Source organism: Ovis canadensis, chromosome 20 (genome assembly GCF_042477335.2).
Source record: "Ovis canadensis isolate MfBH-ARS-UI-01 breed Bighorn chromosome 20, ARS-UI_OviCan_v2, whole genome shotgun sequence".
NCBI classification, from domain to species: domain Eukaryota; kingdom Metazoa; phylum Chordata; class Mammalia; order Artiodactyla; family Bovidae; genus Ovis; species Ovis canadensis.
Window position 1 is genome coordinate 32,051,935 of NC_091264.1, and position 17,440 is coordinate 32,069,374.

At 55.4% G+C, this 17,440-nt stretch overlaps 1 protein-coding gene across 4 annotated transcripts in view; it reads left to right on the forward strand.

Moving 5' to 3' along the window:
- The window catches only part of ABCC10 (ATP binding cassette subfamily C member 10), a 20,122-nt gene continuing 2,682 nt past the window's right edge, over positions 1-17,440 (forward strand). For 2 of the 4 annotated variants that reach the window (XR_011251476.1, XM_069564554.1), the window contains exons 1-17: positions 1-299; positions 563-734; positions 3,263-4,481; positions 5,736-5,963; positions 6,618-6,774; positions 7,002-7,111; positions 8,846-8,925; positions 9,669-9,840; positions 11,167-11,265; positions 11,687-11,876; positions 12,594-12,671; positions 12,829-13,023; positions 13,464-13,617; positions 13,797-13,986; positions 15,795-16,138; positions 16,455-16,624; positions 17,138-17,298. Coding sequence is in view for 3 of the 4 variants with exons in the window: in XM_069564554.1 (XP_069420655.1) it covers positions 574-734; positions 3,263-4,481; positions 5,736-5,963; positions 6,618-6,774; positions 7,002-7,111; positions 8,846-8,925; positions 9,669-9,840; positions 11,167-11,265; positions 11,687-11,876; positions 12,594-12,671; positions 12,829-13,023; positions 13,464-13,617; positions 13,797-13,986; positions 15,795-16,138; positions 16,455-16,624; positions 17,138-17,298 (3,708 nt within the window). In the remaining variant the exon portion in view is untranslated. Of the gene's footprint in view, positions 300-443; positions 735-3,262; positions 4,482-5,735; positions 5,964-6,617; positions 6,775-7,001; positions 7,112-8,845; positions 8,926-9,668; positions 9,841-11,166; positions 11,266-11,686; positions 11,877-12,593; positions 12,672-12,828; positions 13,024-13,463; positions 13,618-13,796; positions 13,987-15,794; positions 16,139-16,454; positions 16,625-17,137; positions 17,414-17,440 lie in introns of those variants that run through there. The other 2 variants (XM_069564556.1, XM_069564555.1) reach the window with 2 other exon arrangements.

A 17,440-nucleotide genomic window follows, 5' to 3' on the forward strand; every position in this document is an offset into this window, starting at 1 on the left:
GGCGCACGCGCACAGAAGGCCTGAGAATGGGAGGGTCGGTGCGCACTTGGGAGGTCATCCCGCCTCTAGGGGGTGCCAAGCGAGCCTAGCCAGGGTCCCACGTCGGCCGCAGGCTCTTTCGCTTCCACCAGTGTTCGGGATTTCAGGATCCGGTGGAAACCAGTTTTACTCAAGTTAAACGTTCCGGATCTCTGGGGATGGGGACACAAGGAGTGGGGAAAAGCGGAACCCGGCTAGGGGACCAGTACAGAAAGCCGCCAGCTTCTGGGAGCCTAAGCAACTCGCTTTCTACCGCTGAGGTAACGCAAGAACTGCCGGGTCCAGATTCCGGGCTGAAGCAAGGGAAGGCCCCGGGGCGGGGTAGGGGTGGGGGTCGTGGGCGGGGTTGGAGGCGGCGAGGTCAGTCAGGGTTCGCGCTGTCACTCTGGCTCCACCCCGCTTCCTGGTCGGCGTCCCGCCCGCTCGGGTGCAGGGTCCCAGGCTGAGCTGGGTCCTTGGGAACGCGGATTTCCCTCCTTCTGGAAGAGACCTTCCCTCCCTCCACCCTCGGCTCTCCCCGCAGGTGAGGCCTCGATGGAGAGGTTCCTGGCCCGGTTGTGCGGCACCAGCGAGTTGCAGCCGCTCCCGGTGTGGGAGGGGGACACCACCGGCCACTGCTTCACGCAGCTGGTGCTCAGCGCCCTTCCCCACACGCTCCTGGCCGTGCTCAGTGCTTGCCACTGGGGCCACCCGAGGTGAGTAGAGACAGGTGCAGACATCTGTCCGTGTATACCTGCACACTTCACTCGAAACCTACGTCTCCGCGGAAGTGTACCCTAAATAGTGAGGTCTCTAGGGAAAAAGGAGAATAAAATGTGGGCATTACTACTTTGAAGCATTGTGTCTGTTTGAGGGCAAGTTAACCTGTTTTCCTTGTGCCTCATAGCACTGTTGAGAAACTTAAATTAGATAATGCATTTAAGCATATAGTACAGAGTCTGGCACATTTTTAAACGCCCAATGCATGGTAGCAATCATCACTTTTGTAGATTATCAGATGCCCAACCGCATTTGTCATGAATTGGAGACGAAAGTGGGTGAACAGTGTTTTTAAGACAAAAAGGTTAATGTGTGCTGAAGCTGTTGGACCAGTTTCTCACCCCTGCCATCTAGGAAACTTCAGTGTTTCTAGGCCAAGAAAAGCATAGGTACTCATCTGGACAGGAAGCGGTAGGTAGAAGAGAAGAGCTAAATTAGAACCTTAATCCTGCCTCCATTTGGGGCTATAAGATGCAGGTGCTGAACTCACCTTGATTTTGTGCTTAGTTCCTATATAGCTGGATATGGTAAAATTAATCTCACTTTGGCTACTGATAAGGCAGGAGGAAAGTCTAACTTGTCTAGTCTAACGGACAAACGCGTCCTTACTTAAGATGAGTTTCAGAGATGGCAAATCCCTTCCTTGAGTAGAAGCTTCAGATCTGCTTGGTCTTGGAGGAATCCTGCTTTGTCCCTTATGCAGAGACAAAAGTCTGGAGATGGCACAGAGGGAGACCGACTGTGCTGGGACAAGTATCTTTTTAAAATGGGCATAGTCCCTTCAGAACTCACAGTGTAAGGAAAAGGCAAGAAAGACCAACATGTAATCCATAGAAAGTATGTTTCTCTCACTTCACTTAACAGACTCTTTGCAAGTTGTTCAAACAGGTAAGAGAGATCCAGAATCTCAGACAGAAAAGAATCTCAGAGGGCTTTGGGTCCAGACTCCTCACTGTTCACTGTGCTGATAAGAAAAATGAGATGCAGAGAAGAAGCGGCTTGCCCATGTTCGTAAACCTGGTTAATGACCAGGCTTGGAGCCAGTGTACCAGCCTCCAAGGGTTCACAATGTTTCTTATTCTGCCCTGCATCTTAAGAAGTAGAATCATGAAAGACCGACTTTTACTCAAATATAAACCCTTTTGTATAACTGTGATCGTTGAACTTTTTAAAGGAAACGCCAAACGTTTTACTCTACAATTAAAATTTTCAGTCACCCAGCCCTGCCAACAACAAAGGGAGTGTTTTTTAATGCAAGTAGTTCACTCTTGTTTATTAAAAACATTTTTTGCAAGCCAAGAAGATACAGACAAAACTCAAAAGATGTTTTTCTTCAGCTAATGGAGCTGCAAAAATGATCCACACCGTTTTCTACAACCATTAGAGAGACAGAGAGTGGAATATCCTGAGGCTTCAGCAAGTTTAACCTATACTAATAGAGTACAGAAGCTGTGTGTAAATCAAATTATTATTCATCTAATAGTGCTTCAGGTGAATTTAAGGGCTCGTTTTCAGTTGAGTTGCTCAGTCAAGTCTAACTCTTTGCGACCCATGGACTGCAGCATGCCAGGCTTCCCTGTCTATCACCAACTCCTGGAGCTTTCTCAAACTCATGTCCATCAAGTCGGTGATGCCATCCAACCATCTCATCCTCTGTCATCCCCTTCTCCTCCTGCCTTCAGTCTTTCCCAGCATCAGGGTCTTTTCCAGTGAGTCGGCTCTTCACATCAGGTGGCCAAAGTATTGGAGCTTCAGCGTCAGCATCAGTCCTTCCAATGAATATTCAGGACTGATTTCCTTAGGATGGACTGGTTTGATCTCCTTCCTGTCCAAGGGACTCTCAAGAGTCTTTTCCAACACCGCAGTTCAAAAGTATTAATTCTGCGGCACTCAGCTTTCTTCACAGTCCAACTCTTACATCCATACATGACTACTGGAAAAACCATAGCTTTGACTGGACAGACCTGTGTCGGCAAAGTGATGTCTCTGCTTTTTTATACGTTGTCTAGGTTTGTCATAGTTTTTCTTCCAAGGAGCAAGCATCTTTTAATTTCATGGCTGCAAAAGGGCTCTTTTGAGTAGATACTTTTGTAAAAGTGAAAACTCACCCCATAGAGGTTATCTGTAGGAAATTTAGGTTGAGGTGACATGTGTGTGTGTTTTATTTGTTTGTTTTGTAATTAGGGTCTTCATGTTCAGTACAACCTTACCTCAGAATTGTTTTTATGTCTGTGGTGAAAGAATGATCAGAAATGGTATAGAAATGAGAAAATGGATTAGGTTAATCCAGGAAGATTTCCTGGGAGAAAAGACCATGAGTTCCAGGATAAAATGGGATGAAAAGGTATACAAAGCAGGAAAGGGAATTGACTCCCTCCGTGAGTGAGTTGCTGGAAGTCTCTCTGGGCCCTGAGTCAGCTGTGATGTGCCTGCCTTCTTTTCTCTTTCCCCCTGTTGTCCCCAGGAATCCAGATTACGCCCCACACTGCAGTCCCGGCTGGCGCCTCCGACTCGCAGCCTCTGTCCTGCTCGCCGTCTTTCCACTGCTCGACCTGCTTCCAGTCATTTTGCCACCAGGGGCAGGCCCAGGGCCCACAGGGCTTGAGGTGCTGGCAGGGGGTGTGGCGGCCGTGGCCTGGATCAGCCACAGCCTGGCCCTGTGGGTGTTGGCTCATGCCCCACATGGCCGCTCCCGGGGGCCCCTGGCCTTGGCTCTGGCTGCCTTCCTGCCGGCCCCAGCCCTGGTGCTGACCCTGCTGTGGCACTGCCAGCGAGGCACACTCCTGCCGCCGCTTCTCACAGGGCCCCTCTCCCGCCTGTGTCTCCTCATCCTGCAGCTGGCTGCTCTCTTGGCCTATGGACTGGGCTGGGCAGTCCCTGGGCGGCCACGGGAACCCTGGGCCCATGAGCCCCTCCTCTCTGAGGGCCAGGAGCCCGAGGTGGCTGAAGATGGGGAGAGCTGGCTGTCCCGCTTTTCCTATGCCTGGCTGGCACCGTTGCTGGCCCGCGGGGCCCGGGGAGAGCTCCGGCAGCCCCAGGACACTTGCCACCTCCCCCGCAGGCTGCACCCGACCTACCTAGCCCGTGTCTTCCAGGCGCAGTGGCAGGAGGGGGCCCGGCTGTGGAGGACCCTGTATGGGGCCTTTGGGCACTGCTACCTGGCTCTTGGACTGCTCAAGCTGGTGGGGACCATGCTGGGATTCTCAGGGCCCTTGTTGCTGTCCCTCCTGGTGGGCTTCCTGGAGGAGGGGCAAGAGCCACTAAACCACGGCCTGCTATATGCCCTGGGGCTTACCGGAGGGGCCGTTCTGGGAGCCGTGCTGCAGAATCAGTATGGGTATGAAGTTCGGAAGGTGGCTCTTCAGGCACGGGGGTCTGTGCTGAACATCCTGTACCGAAAGGCTTTACAGCTGGGGCCCAGACGCCCTCCTGCCGGGGAGGTCCTGAACTTACTAGGCACCGACTCCGAGCGGCTGCTCAACTTTGCTGGGAGCTTTCATGAGGCCTGGGGCCTGCCCCTGCAACTGGCCATCACCCTCTATCTGCTGTACCAGCAGGTGGGTGTGGTCTTCGTGGGTGGTCTGATCCTGGCACTGCTGCTGGTGCCCGTCAACAAAGTGATTGCCACCCGCATCATGGCCAGCAACCAGGAGATGCTACAGCACAAAGACGCACGGGTTAAGGTGAGGGGCTGCCTGGGTCCCTCAGCCTTCCAGAGACCCCACCCAGCCTTCTGGTGCCCAGGTCTCCCATGCATAATACCTGAGAGAGTGAGTGTGTGCTCTAAAAGTTAGGAGCTCAGACCAGAGAAAGACAGATGGGGTTCATATCTTGATTCTACCACTTACTAGTTCAGTCACTTCAGACAAGTCACTTCACCTCGTTGAGACTCCTGTTTCCTCATCTGTGAAATGAGGGTAATCATAGCTTGCCTCATAGCACAGTTGGGAGGATCGTGCAAGACGCTGCTCATCACGGTGCCAGTTACAAAGTAAGCACTAAGTTAATGTGGCCTGTTAGTAATGTTATAGTGTCAGCTTCTGCAACCCTGAGAGAGGTGGGAACTGAGCTATCTGGGGCCAAATGGGATTTTAGTGTTAGAGCCAGGATCCAAGTCTCCAGCCTCCTCATCTCAGGCATGGAGTGCCCCATAGCCACATGTAGAGGCCTAGGAGAACCCCAGCTGCCTTTTTGGGATGGGCTATGGGGAAGGGAGCAGCCATCTCCCCTGCCTGGGCCAACTCTAGGTGTGAGGGTCTGGCTGAGTCAGTTCTGCAATGTACAGTGATTGTGGTACCTTTTCAGAGGGGATGGTGGGCTTCGGGTCCATACAGCACAGTTGTCCATCTCTCACTGGCATAGCTCCGAGTGCTAATGGTGAGGGGGTGTCCCTGATAGCTGGTTATGGCATGGCCTTTTCCCCTACCCATGACAGCTACTGACCAGTCTCTAGGGCCTCCTGGGAAGGCTCCCAGTGCCTCCCTGGCTTGCAGGCGGGAGATGTTTGAGTGTTAGGATCCAAGGAGCTTCTCTGGCCCTTGCCCATCTTACCTGGGTCTATCAGCCTGCCCAACCCTGGGCTGTGGTGTGTACTCCTACAGGAATGGTTTCTATACCCCCCAAGCTGTGGGGCCAGACTGGTGACTAGCCCCTGAAGCCCACATCTTCTGGCTTTGGGAATGGTTCTTAGTCCCTCATCTAATGGAAGGAGTGCTTTTACCCCAGTGTGGTGACCTCCCCCCACTGCCCTTGTACTTTCGACCACTTCATCTGCTGAGAAGGTGGGGGGATTCCAGCTCCAGCCTGCCCCCAGCTGGGGCATAGGGGAGCTCCAAGTCCTTGACACCCCATGCCGGGAGCCTGGGGGAGGCTGGGCAGAGGAGAACACATGTGAGCAGTGTCTCCACTTCGCCCTGCTCTCTTGTTCCTGTCCCTAGCTCGTGACAGAGCTGCTGAGTGGCATGCGTGTCATCAAGTTCTTCGGGTGGGAGCAGGCGCTGGGGGCCCGCGTGGAGGCCTGCCGAGCTCGAGAGCTGGGGCGACTCCGGGTCATCAAGTACCTGGATGCGGTCTGTGTGTACCTGTGGGCTGCCCTGCCGGTCGTCATCTCCATCGTCATCTTTATCACCTATGTCCTCACGGGGCACCAGCTCACTGCCACCAAGGTGAGGACCAGGAAGGCTGGCGGGGGGGGGGGGGGGGGCATGGCTGCAGGGAGATGTGAGACGGAAGCAGCAGCACAGAGACCACAATGGAGTGGGGCGTGGGCCGGGGTCCTCATGCTGCTGGGAAGGAGTGGAGGGCCCCTGTCTGCCTTCCCCTTCCCCTACTGAGGGGAAGTTCTCTGAAGGGACCTTTCATCTGAGGCCTCGGATATATGACCCTTCCCTCTGCGAAGGAATTACTTCTTTTCCCCACCTCTTCCTCTCCAACTTCTGGTTGGGTCCCCTTAGCCTCATTCTGATAGCCCTGGGGGAAAAATTCATGATCCAGTGCAGGATGGATCGAGTGCTGGGTCTAGCCAGGAGATGTCGCCCCTTAGAAATTCTGAGAAGGTCTCAGCGTGAGTTGGGCATGTGTGTTTATCAGGGAGTGACCTGAGTCCCTGGAGGGTATCTGGGATTTCTGATATTCTTAGAGTGGCCACCTCTACCATCTGTAACCCAAATATCAACCAGCTAAGCCCTCAGTTCTGCTGCTGCCTGTTCTCCCCTCCACAGACGTGTTTGCAGGGCCACCCATAGAGCAGGCCTTCAGATAATTCCTAAGCTTTAGGTGATGCTTCAACCCCTCCCCCACCCACCTCTGACCCCACTTAGGTGTTCACTGCCCTGGCACTGGTGCGCATGCTCATTCTTCCCCTCAACAACTTCCCTTGGGTGATCAACGGCCTCCTTGAGGCCAAAGTGTCCCTGGACCGGATCCAGCATTTCCTCGACCTTCCCAACCATGACCCCCAGGCCTACTACAGCCCAGGTAATGGGAAGCTGGTGGGAAGAACCTGGCACAGGGGAGCAGAGATCTGTAGTCCTTCAGTTGCAGTACACAGATGCTGCCAAGAGAAGTCAGAGGAGCAGAGTCTAGGTGGGGCAGGTGGTCATTTCCCCAGGGAGAATCCTCAGACCAAGACTGAGGCCAGACTATCCCTGGGCAGGTAGGTTGTGGACTAGAAGCCCAAGGTGAGTGGCCTCTTCCTTGTACAGATCCCCCGACAGAGCCATCTGCAGCCCTGGAGCTACACGAAGCTCTGTTCTCCTGGGACCCAATTGGAACCAGCCAGGAAACCTTCATCAGTCACCTCGAAGTGAAAAAGGTTCGTTGGTCAAACGCCCTAGGAGAGTCTCCAGACTAAAGAAAGACATGGGAGCTCAGTGACTGATAGACCAGGACAGAGCCAGTCATAGCAGTGGCCCCTGTGGCTCTTATTACCGAGGGGAAGAACAGAGAGGTTTTGGTGGGCAGGCTTGAATTGGAGAGGTGATGAGATTTTTATCTCAGGATGGCATTTTTCTAACACCTAGCTGCTTCAGAGCAGTCACATCCATCGCTGGTCGCCAGACCGCTCATGTCCGCCTAGTCCAGACCAGCAATTGCATTTGTCTTTCTCTGTCCTGCGGGGGCTGTCGAGTTCAGAACAGACCCCATAACTTGTCCAGCATCTTCCCCAGGCTGGGGAGCCCCAGCAGCCCCTTCTCAGAAGGATATTGCAAATGGTTAGATAATCCTCTATTTAGCCTGGTGAAAAGGCATCACACCCTGTGACTCACACCAGGGCATACATCGTCAAAGGAGCACTTGTAAGAACGTTCCTGGCAAGACAGCAACTCCTGCTCATCAAGTCCTAAGTTTTCACTCTCCCCTGACCCGTGTCCAACCCTTTGCCCCACAGCTCAACCCGGTGTTCTCTAGCTGTTCCTGAACCGCCTCAACCACATTTGGCTCACATTTCTGGCTTGGGCTACATGTTTTGTTTTTTGTCTTAGTTCAGGCAAGACAAGGCTGGAATTTTTCAAAGGAATTTTACTAACGTGTCAGTTGGGGTTTTTTTGGATTTAAGTCATAGAAAGCCGCTGGAGCTAGCTTAAGCCAACAAGACTTTGTAAGACGGATATAGGGATGAATTGCAGAATCCACAGTCAAGCACCTGGGCAGATCTCGGCCGCAGCTCGGAGCCAGGCCTCGACTTGCCAAGCTGGTCCTTCTGTTCGCTCCTTCTAGATCTGCCTCCTTTCCTCTCTGGATCTGCTCTCCCCCAAACAGAAGTAGGCCTGCAGAGAGCCCTTCCACTTACAGGCCCTGGACAGGAGGAGGGGGGTTCCCAGGGCTAGGTCTCAGATTGGTCTGGTACCCACTCAAAGACAGGCTCACCCTGGCTGCCAGGGTGGGCACCACAGACAGCTGCTAGGATCCCACCTTTTTCTAGAGAAGGAATTGTTTTCCTTTGTGAACCCACTCCAGTATTCTTGCCTGGAAAATCCCGTGGACAGAGAAGCCTGGTGGGCTACAGTCCATGGGATCCCAAAGAGGGGGACATGACTGAACACACAGACAGCTCCATGAATGTGTGTTACAGCCAAGCAAGGAAGGGAGCACAGAAAATTTTAAACTGCAGGTCACAGAAATGGGCATTTGTATAAACATTGCTTTTTGTCCTGAGTCTTTAGAAGTCTGGCTGCAGGTGAACTTAGCCAGCCCACTCTGCAGGCCCCAAAGCCTGCAGTCCTTCCTTCCCCTGTCCCCATCCTGAGTTGCCTGCCTCAGTGCTTTCCTGGAAAGTTCAAGGACAGTTTTCCTCCCATCTCTCTGGCACACTGTTCCTCTCCAGAGGCTCTTCACACAGTGAAACTGATGCTTCTCTGAGTGGAGAATAAAACACTGCTCCCCCGGGGCCAGCATCGCATCTGTCACTGAAGCACACCTTAATCTGTGGGCTGGGGAAATCTTTCCCTTCAGGCTTAACTGGGGCCTAGAGAGAAGCTGTGGGGTGACTGGCAGCCCAGGGCCTCTGGAGGGAGGGCTGACACTCATGCTTGTGGCTTCCTCGCAGGGAATGCTGGTGGGCATCGTGGGGAAGGTGGGCTGCGGGAAGAGCTCGCTGCTGGCCGCCATTACCGGGGAGCTGCACAGGTAAGCAACTTGCCGGCACCCCCATCCTTAGTTCTGCCCTTCGCCAGCGCCTCCCTGGCCCCCGCTACGTGGTAGACACTGTTTTAGGGGCCAGAGATGCCCAGATGAGCAAGACCTGGTCCCTTTCTTGGGATAGATTTCAGTCTGGAAAGGGAAAGGCAGTCAAGGAAGTGGATTCTCATAACCATCACTGGAGAAGGAAATGGCAACCCATTCCAGTGTTCTTGCCTGGAGAATCCCAGGGACGGAGGAGCCTGGGGGGCTGCCATCTATGGGGCTTCACAGAGTCGGACACGACTGAAGCGACTTAGCAGCAGCAGCATAACCATCACTGCAGAGTGTTAGAAGTGAGTGAAGAAATAAATGGAAACACCTGGCATCAGCTGCTCTCAGAGAGTGTCGGAAGGGATCCAGAGAGGAACAGAAGTGAGGGAGGGCCTACTTGTTTCACTGTGAGAGTGAATGTGTGTGGGGTGCTGGCCACACTCTTTTCTGAGCACCTTGACCTTGACAGCTGTTTGACTGCAGTCAAAGAGCAGTTTCTGCCCTACCGGTCCACAGGGGGCCTCCAGCCTCCTTAGGACCCCTTGACCTCAGTGGCTGCCAATCCAGAGAGCCATGTGACATGAAAGGGGCCCCCGTGCAAAAGACAGCCATCAGGAGAGGCTTCTGAGAGGCAGGGGCTGAGCCGGGAGGGGACCAGCAGGGAGCCGGCCCCACACTGCTGGCCTTGGTCTCTGCAGGCTCTGTGGGCAGGTGGCAGTGTGGGGGCTGTCCAAAGGCTTCGGCCTGGCCACCCAGGAGCCCTGGATCCAGTTTGCCACCATCCGAGACAACATTCTCTTTGGGAAGACATTTGACGCCCAGCTGTACAAGGAAGTGCTGGAGGCCTGCGCCCTCAATGAGGACCTCAGTGTGAGTGCCTGGCCTCCTGCTTCCCTTTGTCCCTGACACCGGCAGGTCAGAGACTTGCTTCTCTGGGAAGGGGTTGCTTGTACTCGGGCGTCATTTATCCAGGACTGGCCGCCAGGCTATGGTCCTCACAGAGTGTCCCACATCTGCGCAGCACCTGGCAAGTGTACGGGCTGGTGACCAGGTACTCCACACAGCAGCTGGGGGACTCTGTGGGTCTCTGAGACTAGGGGCGGGTTTCCCATGAGGTTTAGCTCTCTGCAGATCTGGCTAATGGTTCTGATTCAAGAGGCCTTCCCCCACCTCCCCCTGAAAGAGTCATGGTCATTCTAGAGAAGTCTGGCAAGCCACTAGAACCCCCACATCCAGAATGCTGAATTTAGGGGAATGAGAGTCCAGCTTTGTCCCCTGACTTTTCCCCGGCAGGACTGTGGTCAGCACTACCCTGTCCAGGTAGATGTGGAACATCCCTGGAAAGGAAGACCTCTGACTGACCATGGGACATCCTCTGTCCACTTCTCATTTGCTTCTACCTCGGAGACATTTCCCACATGTCTCCTGGGTGCAGGGAACTGCTCTGAGCACTAAGAAAAAGAGGTGAATCACAAAGCTTTTCCCTCAGAGGAGCCACTGTCTGGTGGACCACAAGTGCTTCCTCTGGCATGAGGACCCCTTAGCAAAGGAGACCACTCCCTAGGCCACAGGGAGGCTCAGGTACCTTCCTCCTCTAAAAGCCTAGGGAAGTTTCACTTCGAATTTGCCCATCTTCATCCTTGCCTGTGAAAAAGGCAGGGTAGTGAGTGTGACTACCTGTAGTCAGGGTAGTGAGTGTGGTTAAGAATCTGCATTCGTGTCCCGCCCTTAACTTGCTATCGAATGACCTTGGACAGCGTATGTACCCTGAGCTTTGGTCTTACCTGTGAAATGAGATAGTATCAACATCAGAAGGTTGCTGTGGGTTTGGGTGAGAGGATGCATGTAAACTGCTCAGCACATAGAAGGTGTTCAACGGGGTTCCCTGGCCGTCCAGTGTTTAACGCTCTGTGCTTCCACTGCAGGAGACATAGGTTTGATTCATGGTTGGGGAACTAAGATCTCTCATGCCACAAGGGATGGCCAAAATAGGAAAATAGAAAGTGTCCAACACATGCTTGTTGCTGCTGGAGTTGTGGTTTGCCCCCTCTGGCTCCGACACCCCAAATTTAAGTTCAGTCTCCTCAAACTCCCTGGCTCTCTCACCCTTGCCATTTCTTCCCAATGGAGGGATGGGAAATGGGGCAGAAGGTACTGGGAGCTCGCTGACCAACACCGGGAGGCCTGTCCTATCAGATCCTGCCTGCTGGGGACCAGACGGAGGTGGGGGAGAAAGGTGTGACCCTCAGCGGGGGACAGCGGGCCCGGATTGCCCTGGCTCGTGCTGTCTACCAGGTAAGTTGAAGACAAGAGGTGTCTGGAGCCTCAGGACTCAGAAGCTTGGCTGAGGGGTGAGGGGGTGGTGTGGGGATATTTCCATCAGCATCCGGTTTCTTCCCTCCCTCCTCTGTGCTGCTAAGGTGTTGGTCCTTTGGCCATCCCATCCTCCTTTTGCTGATTCAAGGCAGCATTAAAGACCCTTTGGAAAAAACATTATGTGGCCTGAGGCACTAGAACCAGCACAGTTGAGCACTGGCCTCACTTTACTGGAGGCAAGTCCACCCTCTGGTCTCACTTCCTTCTTTACTGCTATAGGGATAGCCCCCAGAGTTCCTCTCAACCCTCCTGCATGACGGCCTCAATATCACGTGCTTGGAGAGGCCTGGGTTCTGGCCAGAGGACCTGGCTCCCATGGTGTCCCCACCCCCCTCCCCAGGAAAAGGAGCTGTACCTCCTCGATGACCCTCTGGCTGCCGTGGATGCAGACGTGGCCACCCACCTGCTGCACAGGTGCATCCTGGGAGTGCTGAGCCATACCACGCGGCTGCTGTGCACCCACCGCACTGAGTACCTGGAGCAGGCTGACATGGTGCTGCTGCTGGAGGCCGGGCGCCTCGTCCGGGCCGGTAACATGGGCCACCAGGTCGGGCGGGAGCCAGGCTGAGTGAGGGAGTCACCTGCTGGGTGCGACAGATGGATCATCAAGGGGAGACTCGGCCACCTGCCTTGTGTGTGTCCTGGGTCCCCCTCATCCTTCTGTCTGATGGGAGGCCCTCTCCTGCCGTCACAGAACTGGCATGAAGGATGGAGAACAGGAGGGAAAGGAGCCGTGGATCTGGGACTCGGGGCTTGGGGAAACCTAGAGTACTAGGATCTCTGAGAGCAGTCTGATGTCCTCAGAGAAGAGAGAGTCAGGTTTAGAACCGTCATTTTATTTACAAATAGATACATAGAAACTCTGATGGATTATTATCCAGAGGGAAATGACCATCTGCAGGTTCACTAGATAGAAGCAGGAGGAAATGAAGCTCCGGCAGTGTTAGGAGTTGCAGGAAGTATGAGGAGAAAGCCCAGCAGTAGTGACAGGACTGGGTGCTCACACGTGGCCATAACTCTCCTCCCAGGGGTGGACCTTTTCTGTCTCTGCTGATCAGGCTCCAGACACAGAAGGAGGGCCGGACTTGATGGTTCCGCTCAGGGTCTGGGGGTCCAGGGCAGAGGCCTGCTAGGGGAAGTCAGGTAGGGGTTCCAAAGAGCATGGAAGGTGGACTGGCTGACACGTTTAGAAACACATAGACTGCACCCCAAAGAGCCCCCTCCTAATCTCTCCTGCTGCCTTCCAGGGCCTCCCTCTGAGATCCTGCCACTGGTACAAGCTGCCCCCAGAGCCTGGGCTGAGGATGGACAAGAGTCTGACCCAGGTACGGTCTGGGGGTGAGAGGAAAGGGCCTGCTCTTCCCCACCACGCTTGTAGAGACAGGTTTCTAGGAAGCTTGCCTGCCCCTGAAAACACTGAGGTTTTCGGCTATCATTCTATAAGCTGAATTCCCCACCCCGCCACCTCTCTGATCCTCGCAGCCACAGCCTGGTCCATGGAGAACCCAAAGAAGACAAAGGAGGGGCTGGAGGTGGAGGAGAGCGCATCTGGCCAGCTGCGGCAGGAGGAAAGCAAGAAGGAGGGCGCCGTGGCCTTCCATGTGTACCGTGCCTACTGGAGGGCCGTGGGCTGGGGCATGGCTCTCGCCATCCTCTTCTCTCTGCTTCTCATGCAAGGTAGGAGCAATCTCTGCAGGCCTTCATTCCCCTACTCGCCCTGTTGCCTAGGTCCCTGTCACTTGCCTCACCTTGTGCTAATCATGACAAAGCCCAGAGACCCACCAGGCGTGGGCAGCAGCTGGGACCAGAGGCACATGTCTAATTCTGAGAGTCCCGTGACTGGCGAGGGGTAGGGAGGCTGGGCTCCGTAGCCATCTTCTGACTTGCCCGCAAGGCTGACTTCCCATTCTGCAGATTTAAGATCACACTCTCCCCAGAGCCGAAGGGTGACTGGCCCGGGAAAGACACGTACACTAGGGAGGACATGGGGTGGTGGCAAGGTAGGGAGGGCTGGGGGCCAAGGAGGGTAGAAACCAGAGTCAAGGGCAGAAGAGGGTGTCTGAATGGAATGAGGAAGGTGAGTCTGTCCGGCAGCTTTCTCTCTCCCATCCCCCCAGCCACCAGGAACGCGGCCGACTGGTGGCTCTCCCACTGGATCTCTGAGCTGAAGGCAGCCAAGAATAGCTCCCAGGAGGCGCCAGCCCCCACCAGGCTGGGCTCTGCGGGGCCGCTGTCTGCCCAGCTGCTCCTCTTCTCCCCCGGGAGCCTCTAGTGAGTGGCCGGGGCACAGGTCTGGGGCTCTCATTGGTTCCTGGGCAGGGAGTGAGCTGGGGGCTGCTGTTACAGGGGCTGTGTCTTCTGGAAGGTGGGGAGAGGTGGCGTGGGGGCGGGGAAGGGAACCCTGAGTGGCCCCACTTTTGGTTACCCACAGCCCCCTCCCCACCATCCAGCACCTCAGTGTTCCCACTGCCCAAAGCTGCCCCCAACGGCTCCTCAGACCTCCGTTTCTACCTCACCGTGTACGCAACCATCGCTGGTGTCAACTCCCTCTGCACCCTTCTCCGGGCTATACTGTTCGCGGCGGGCACCCTCCGAGCAGCCGCCACCCTGCATCGCCGCCTCCTGGGTCGAGTCCTCATGGTGAGGGGACGGGAGGGTGGAGGTGGCCTCGGGGGCCCCTCCCAGTACCTGGGTTCCACTGGGGGGCCCGTCACATCCCCCAGTCCTCAGGAGAAATCAGCTCCTCTCAGATGGGTGCAGTACTTGACACCTTGAGACCTGGAGAGACTGAGAGCAGAGCAGCTGCTTGGGTTCAAATCCAGTTACTTAAGCCTATGGGTTTCTCGTCTGTAACGTGAGGAGAAGAGACTCTTCCTGAGTCATTTCCAGTTGGACTTCAAGCTCAGAGGACTGAGTTAACCACCCCTTAGTTCATGTGCAGAGAAGGCAATGGCACCCCACTCCAGTACTCTTGCCTGGAAAATCCCACGGATGGAGGAGCCTGGTGGGCTGCAGTTCATGGGGTCGCTAAGAGTCGGACACAACTGAGCGACTTCACTTTCCCTTTTCACTTTCGTGCACTGGAGAAAGAGATGGCAACCCACTCCAATGGTCTTGCCTGGAGAATCCCAGGGACGGGGGAGCCTGGTGGGCTGCTGTCTATGGGGTCACATAGAGTTGGACACGACTGAGCAGCAGCAGCAGCAGTTTTATAAATGACATTCTTTTCTTTCCGGTTTTATTTAGAGCTCATTTTAAGATCCATGCCTGTTGCTGTGTGTGTATGTTTCTGTTGCTTACCCTGTAGTACATTATGAGGATTCATCAGTACATGGAAAGCACTTAGCATAGTGCCTGGCATATACTGCGTGCTCAATTAGCAATTATTATTAACGATGTTATTATTACAAAGCTCTTTTTTGTCTGGTATTTTATTAGGGCTTCCTTATAACCCTGTGAAGTGAGTACTGTTATCCTCTTTTTACAGATGAGGAAACAGGCTCTGAGAGTGCATGTGACCGGGGCAAGCTAGTCCTGTGGCCATGAACCCAGGACTGTGTGGGTCTTTCCCTTGCCTCTCAGGGAGCAGCTGCCCACTGTCTGCTCACATCTTCAGGCTGTGAAGGAATTGATTTTATCATAAGCTGACATTAGGGGTGACATTTGCAAGTCCCTTTGACCTAGTTCCCTGCCTTAAGATAGGACTGTTCTCCCAGTAAAGGCAGAGAGTTGGGAGACAGGGAAGGCGGGGAAAGGAAAAGGGTTGTCTTTGAGATGGTACCTCCCAGTAATGAGTAGTCTAAATAGCTCCTGAGCCCCTGCTCTGTGTTAGGCAGGCTCCGCTGAGCCCCTGGCTGCTGTCTATACAATCAGCTCCAGGATGTGTGGTTCCATTACCGTCCCCCTTTTGGAGATGAAGGATGGGGGCCTTGAGGAAAGGAAGCCCCCTTGGCTGGGGTCTCACATCTGATAAGCATCAGGGCTGGAATCCAAGGGGCAGTCTGATTCCAGAGCCTGAGCCCTTGACCATGAGACAGTATTGACTTGACCGCTGTCCTCACCACTCTGTCCAGCCACAGGCAGTCAGGGTGTTCCTCCTGACGTTGAAATTGTACTCAACATGGCCTGAGGTCTCCACCTTCTGGAATGGGATTAGCTCCCTGCCCTCAAAAGCTGAGTAGGCACGTGTAGCATAGAGGTAGAGGGGTGGCCAGCCTGGCCTCTCAGGGTCCCCACCAGCCAGAGGGACAGAGAGCCCCTCTCTTGCCCACCCTGGGGTATTGTTCTAAGCTCTTCCAGCCCCTCCTCGGTGCCCTGAACTCTGGGAACACTTTACTGCTTTCCTGTCCTCTGCCTTGGGCCTTTCCCCCCAGCCCACCTCCCCGGGGGTGGCCTCCACGGCTTTTCTGCCTTGTCCTACCCTGGCCCAACCACATCTCTTCTCCCAGGCTCCGGTGACTTTCTTCGACTCCACACCCACGGGCCGGGTCCTCAACCGCTTCTCCTCTGATGTGGCCTGTGCGGATGACAGCCTGCCCTTCATCCTCAACATCCTGCTGGCCAACGCAGCAGGCCTGCTGGGGCTCCTGGCTGTGCTGGGCTTCAGCTTGCCCTGGCTGCTGCTGCTGCTGCCGCCTCTGAGCGTCATCTACCATCGCGTGCAGAGCTACTACAGGGCCTCCTCGCGGGAGCTGCGGCGCCTGGGCAGCCTCAGCCTGTCTCCTCTCTATACCCACCTGGCCGACACCTTGGCCGGCCTCCCTGTGCTCCGGGCCGCCGGGGCCACCTACAGGTGTGTGAGTGCCTCTTCCAGCCAGAGCCACAGGCATGAGATGCTGGGATGGTCGGGGTGAAGTTGGTGGAGGGGATTGGTGGTGGATCTCAGGTCCCCTGAGAAGAGAAAGGTGGATGATGGCACTAGGGGAGAGAGGAAGGAAACGGAAAAAACAGGTTAGTGAGGCCGAGAAGCCCCCCTGTGAAAGAGTGCACTGATTCCTCCGTAGCTCTGAGGTGCGGCCTGTGGGCAGGCGGGCCAGCGCCAAGGAGGGGGTGTTCTGCAGGGAGGAAGTCTGGGCGGGCCAGTGCAGCCACAGCATGGCCTCCTCCAGGTTTGAGGAGGAGAACCAGAGACTCCTGGAGCTCAACCAGAGGTGCCAGTTTGCTGCCAGTGCCACGATGCAGTGGCTGGACATCCGGCTACAGCTCATGGGGGCTGCAGTGGTCAGCGCTATCGCGGGCATCGCTCTGGTGCAGCACCAGCAGGGCCTCGCCAACCCAGGTGCCACCCGGGGCCCTTCAGTCTCACCTCAGAAGCCTGTTATTCCTCATTCCCCCCCCCCCCCGACTACCATGACGTCTCCCTTTACCGCCAAGGATTTTCACCTCTTGACCAGGATTCCCTGTGAGGATGTTGTCATTCTCAAGACCCCCGTTTCAGAGTTGGGGATGCTGAGTCTCGAGGAGTCCCTTGCCGGGTAGTGGTGGGTCTGGGGCTAAACAGGTCTGATCACCACCTGCGCCTGCTCACCCCGTCCTCAGCGCCTACTACCCCACCCCAGTCCACCTGCCTTCTCCCTGTCCCCCTGCGTAGCCTTTCCAGGCCCACCCTCTCCCTTGCATCCAGCCTCCCGTGGGCCTGGCCTGGCGCCTGCATCTTCCTGCTTCAGTGCTAGCTTCCTTTAAATGCCCACGGTCCACAGCTTAGGGTTCGGCCATTCTGCCCACCCCCTCCCTACACGCATCCCAGTGTCCAAGCCTGCCCTAGTGCTCTGTCCTCTGTCTCCTCCCCCAGGACTGGTGGGCCTGTCGCTGTCCTATGCCCTGTCCCTGACAGGCCTGCTGTCAGGGTTAGTGAGCAGCTTCACGCAGACAGAAGCCATGCTGGTGAGCGTTGAGCGGCTGGAGGAGTACTCCTGTGACCTGCCCCAGGAGCCCCGGGGCCAGCAGCCACAGGTAGCCCCAGCCTGGGCGCTGGCACCCTGAAGGCGCCCCCAGTTCCTCTCCTTGTGCCCCTCACCAACGTTTCTCCACTCCTGTAGTGTCCCTTGTGATCTCCCCATTCTACGTGCCTGTCCCCCATCCCTCCTAACTCTCC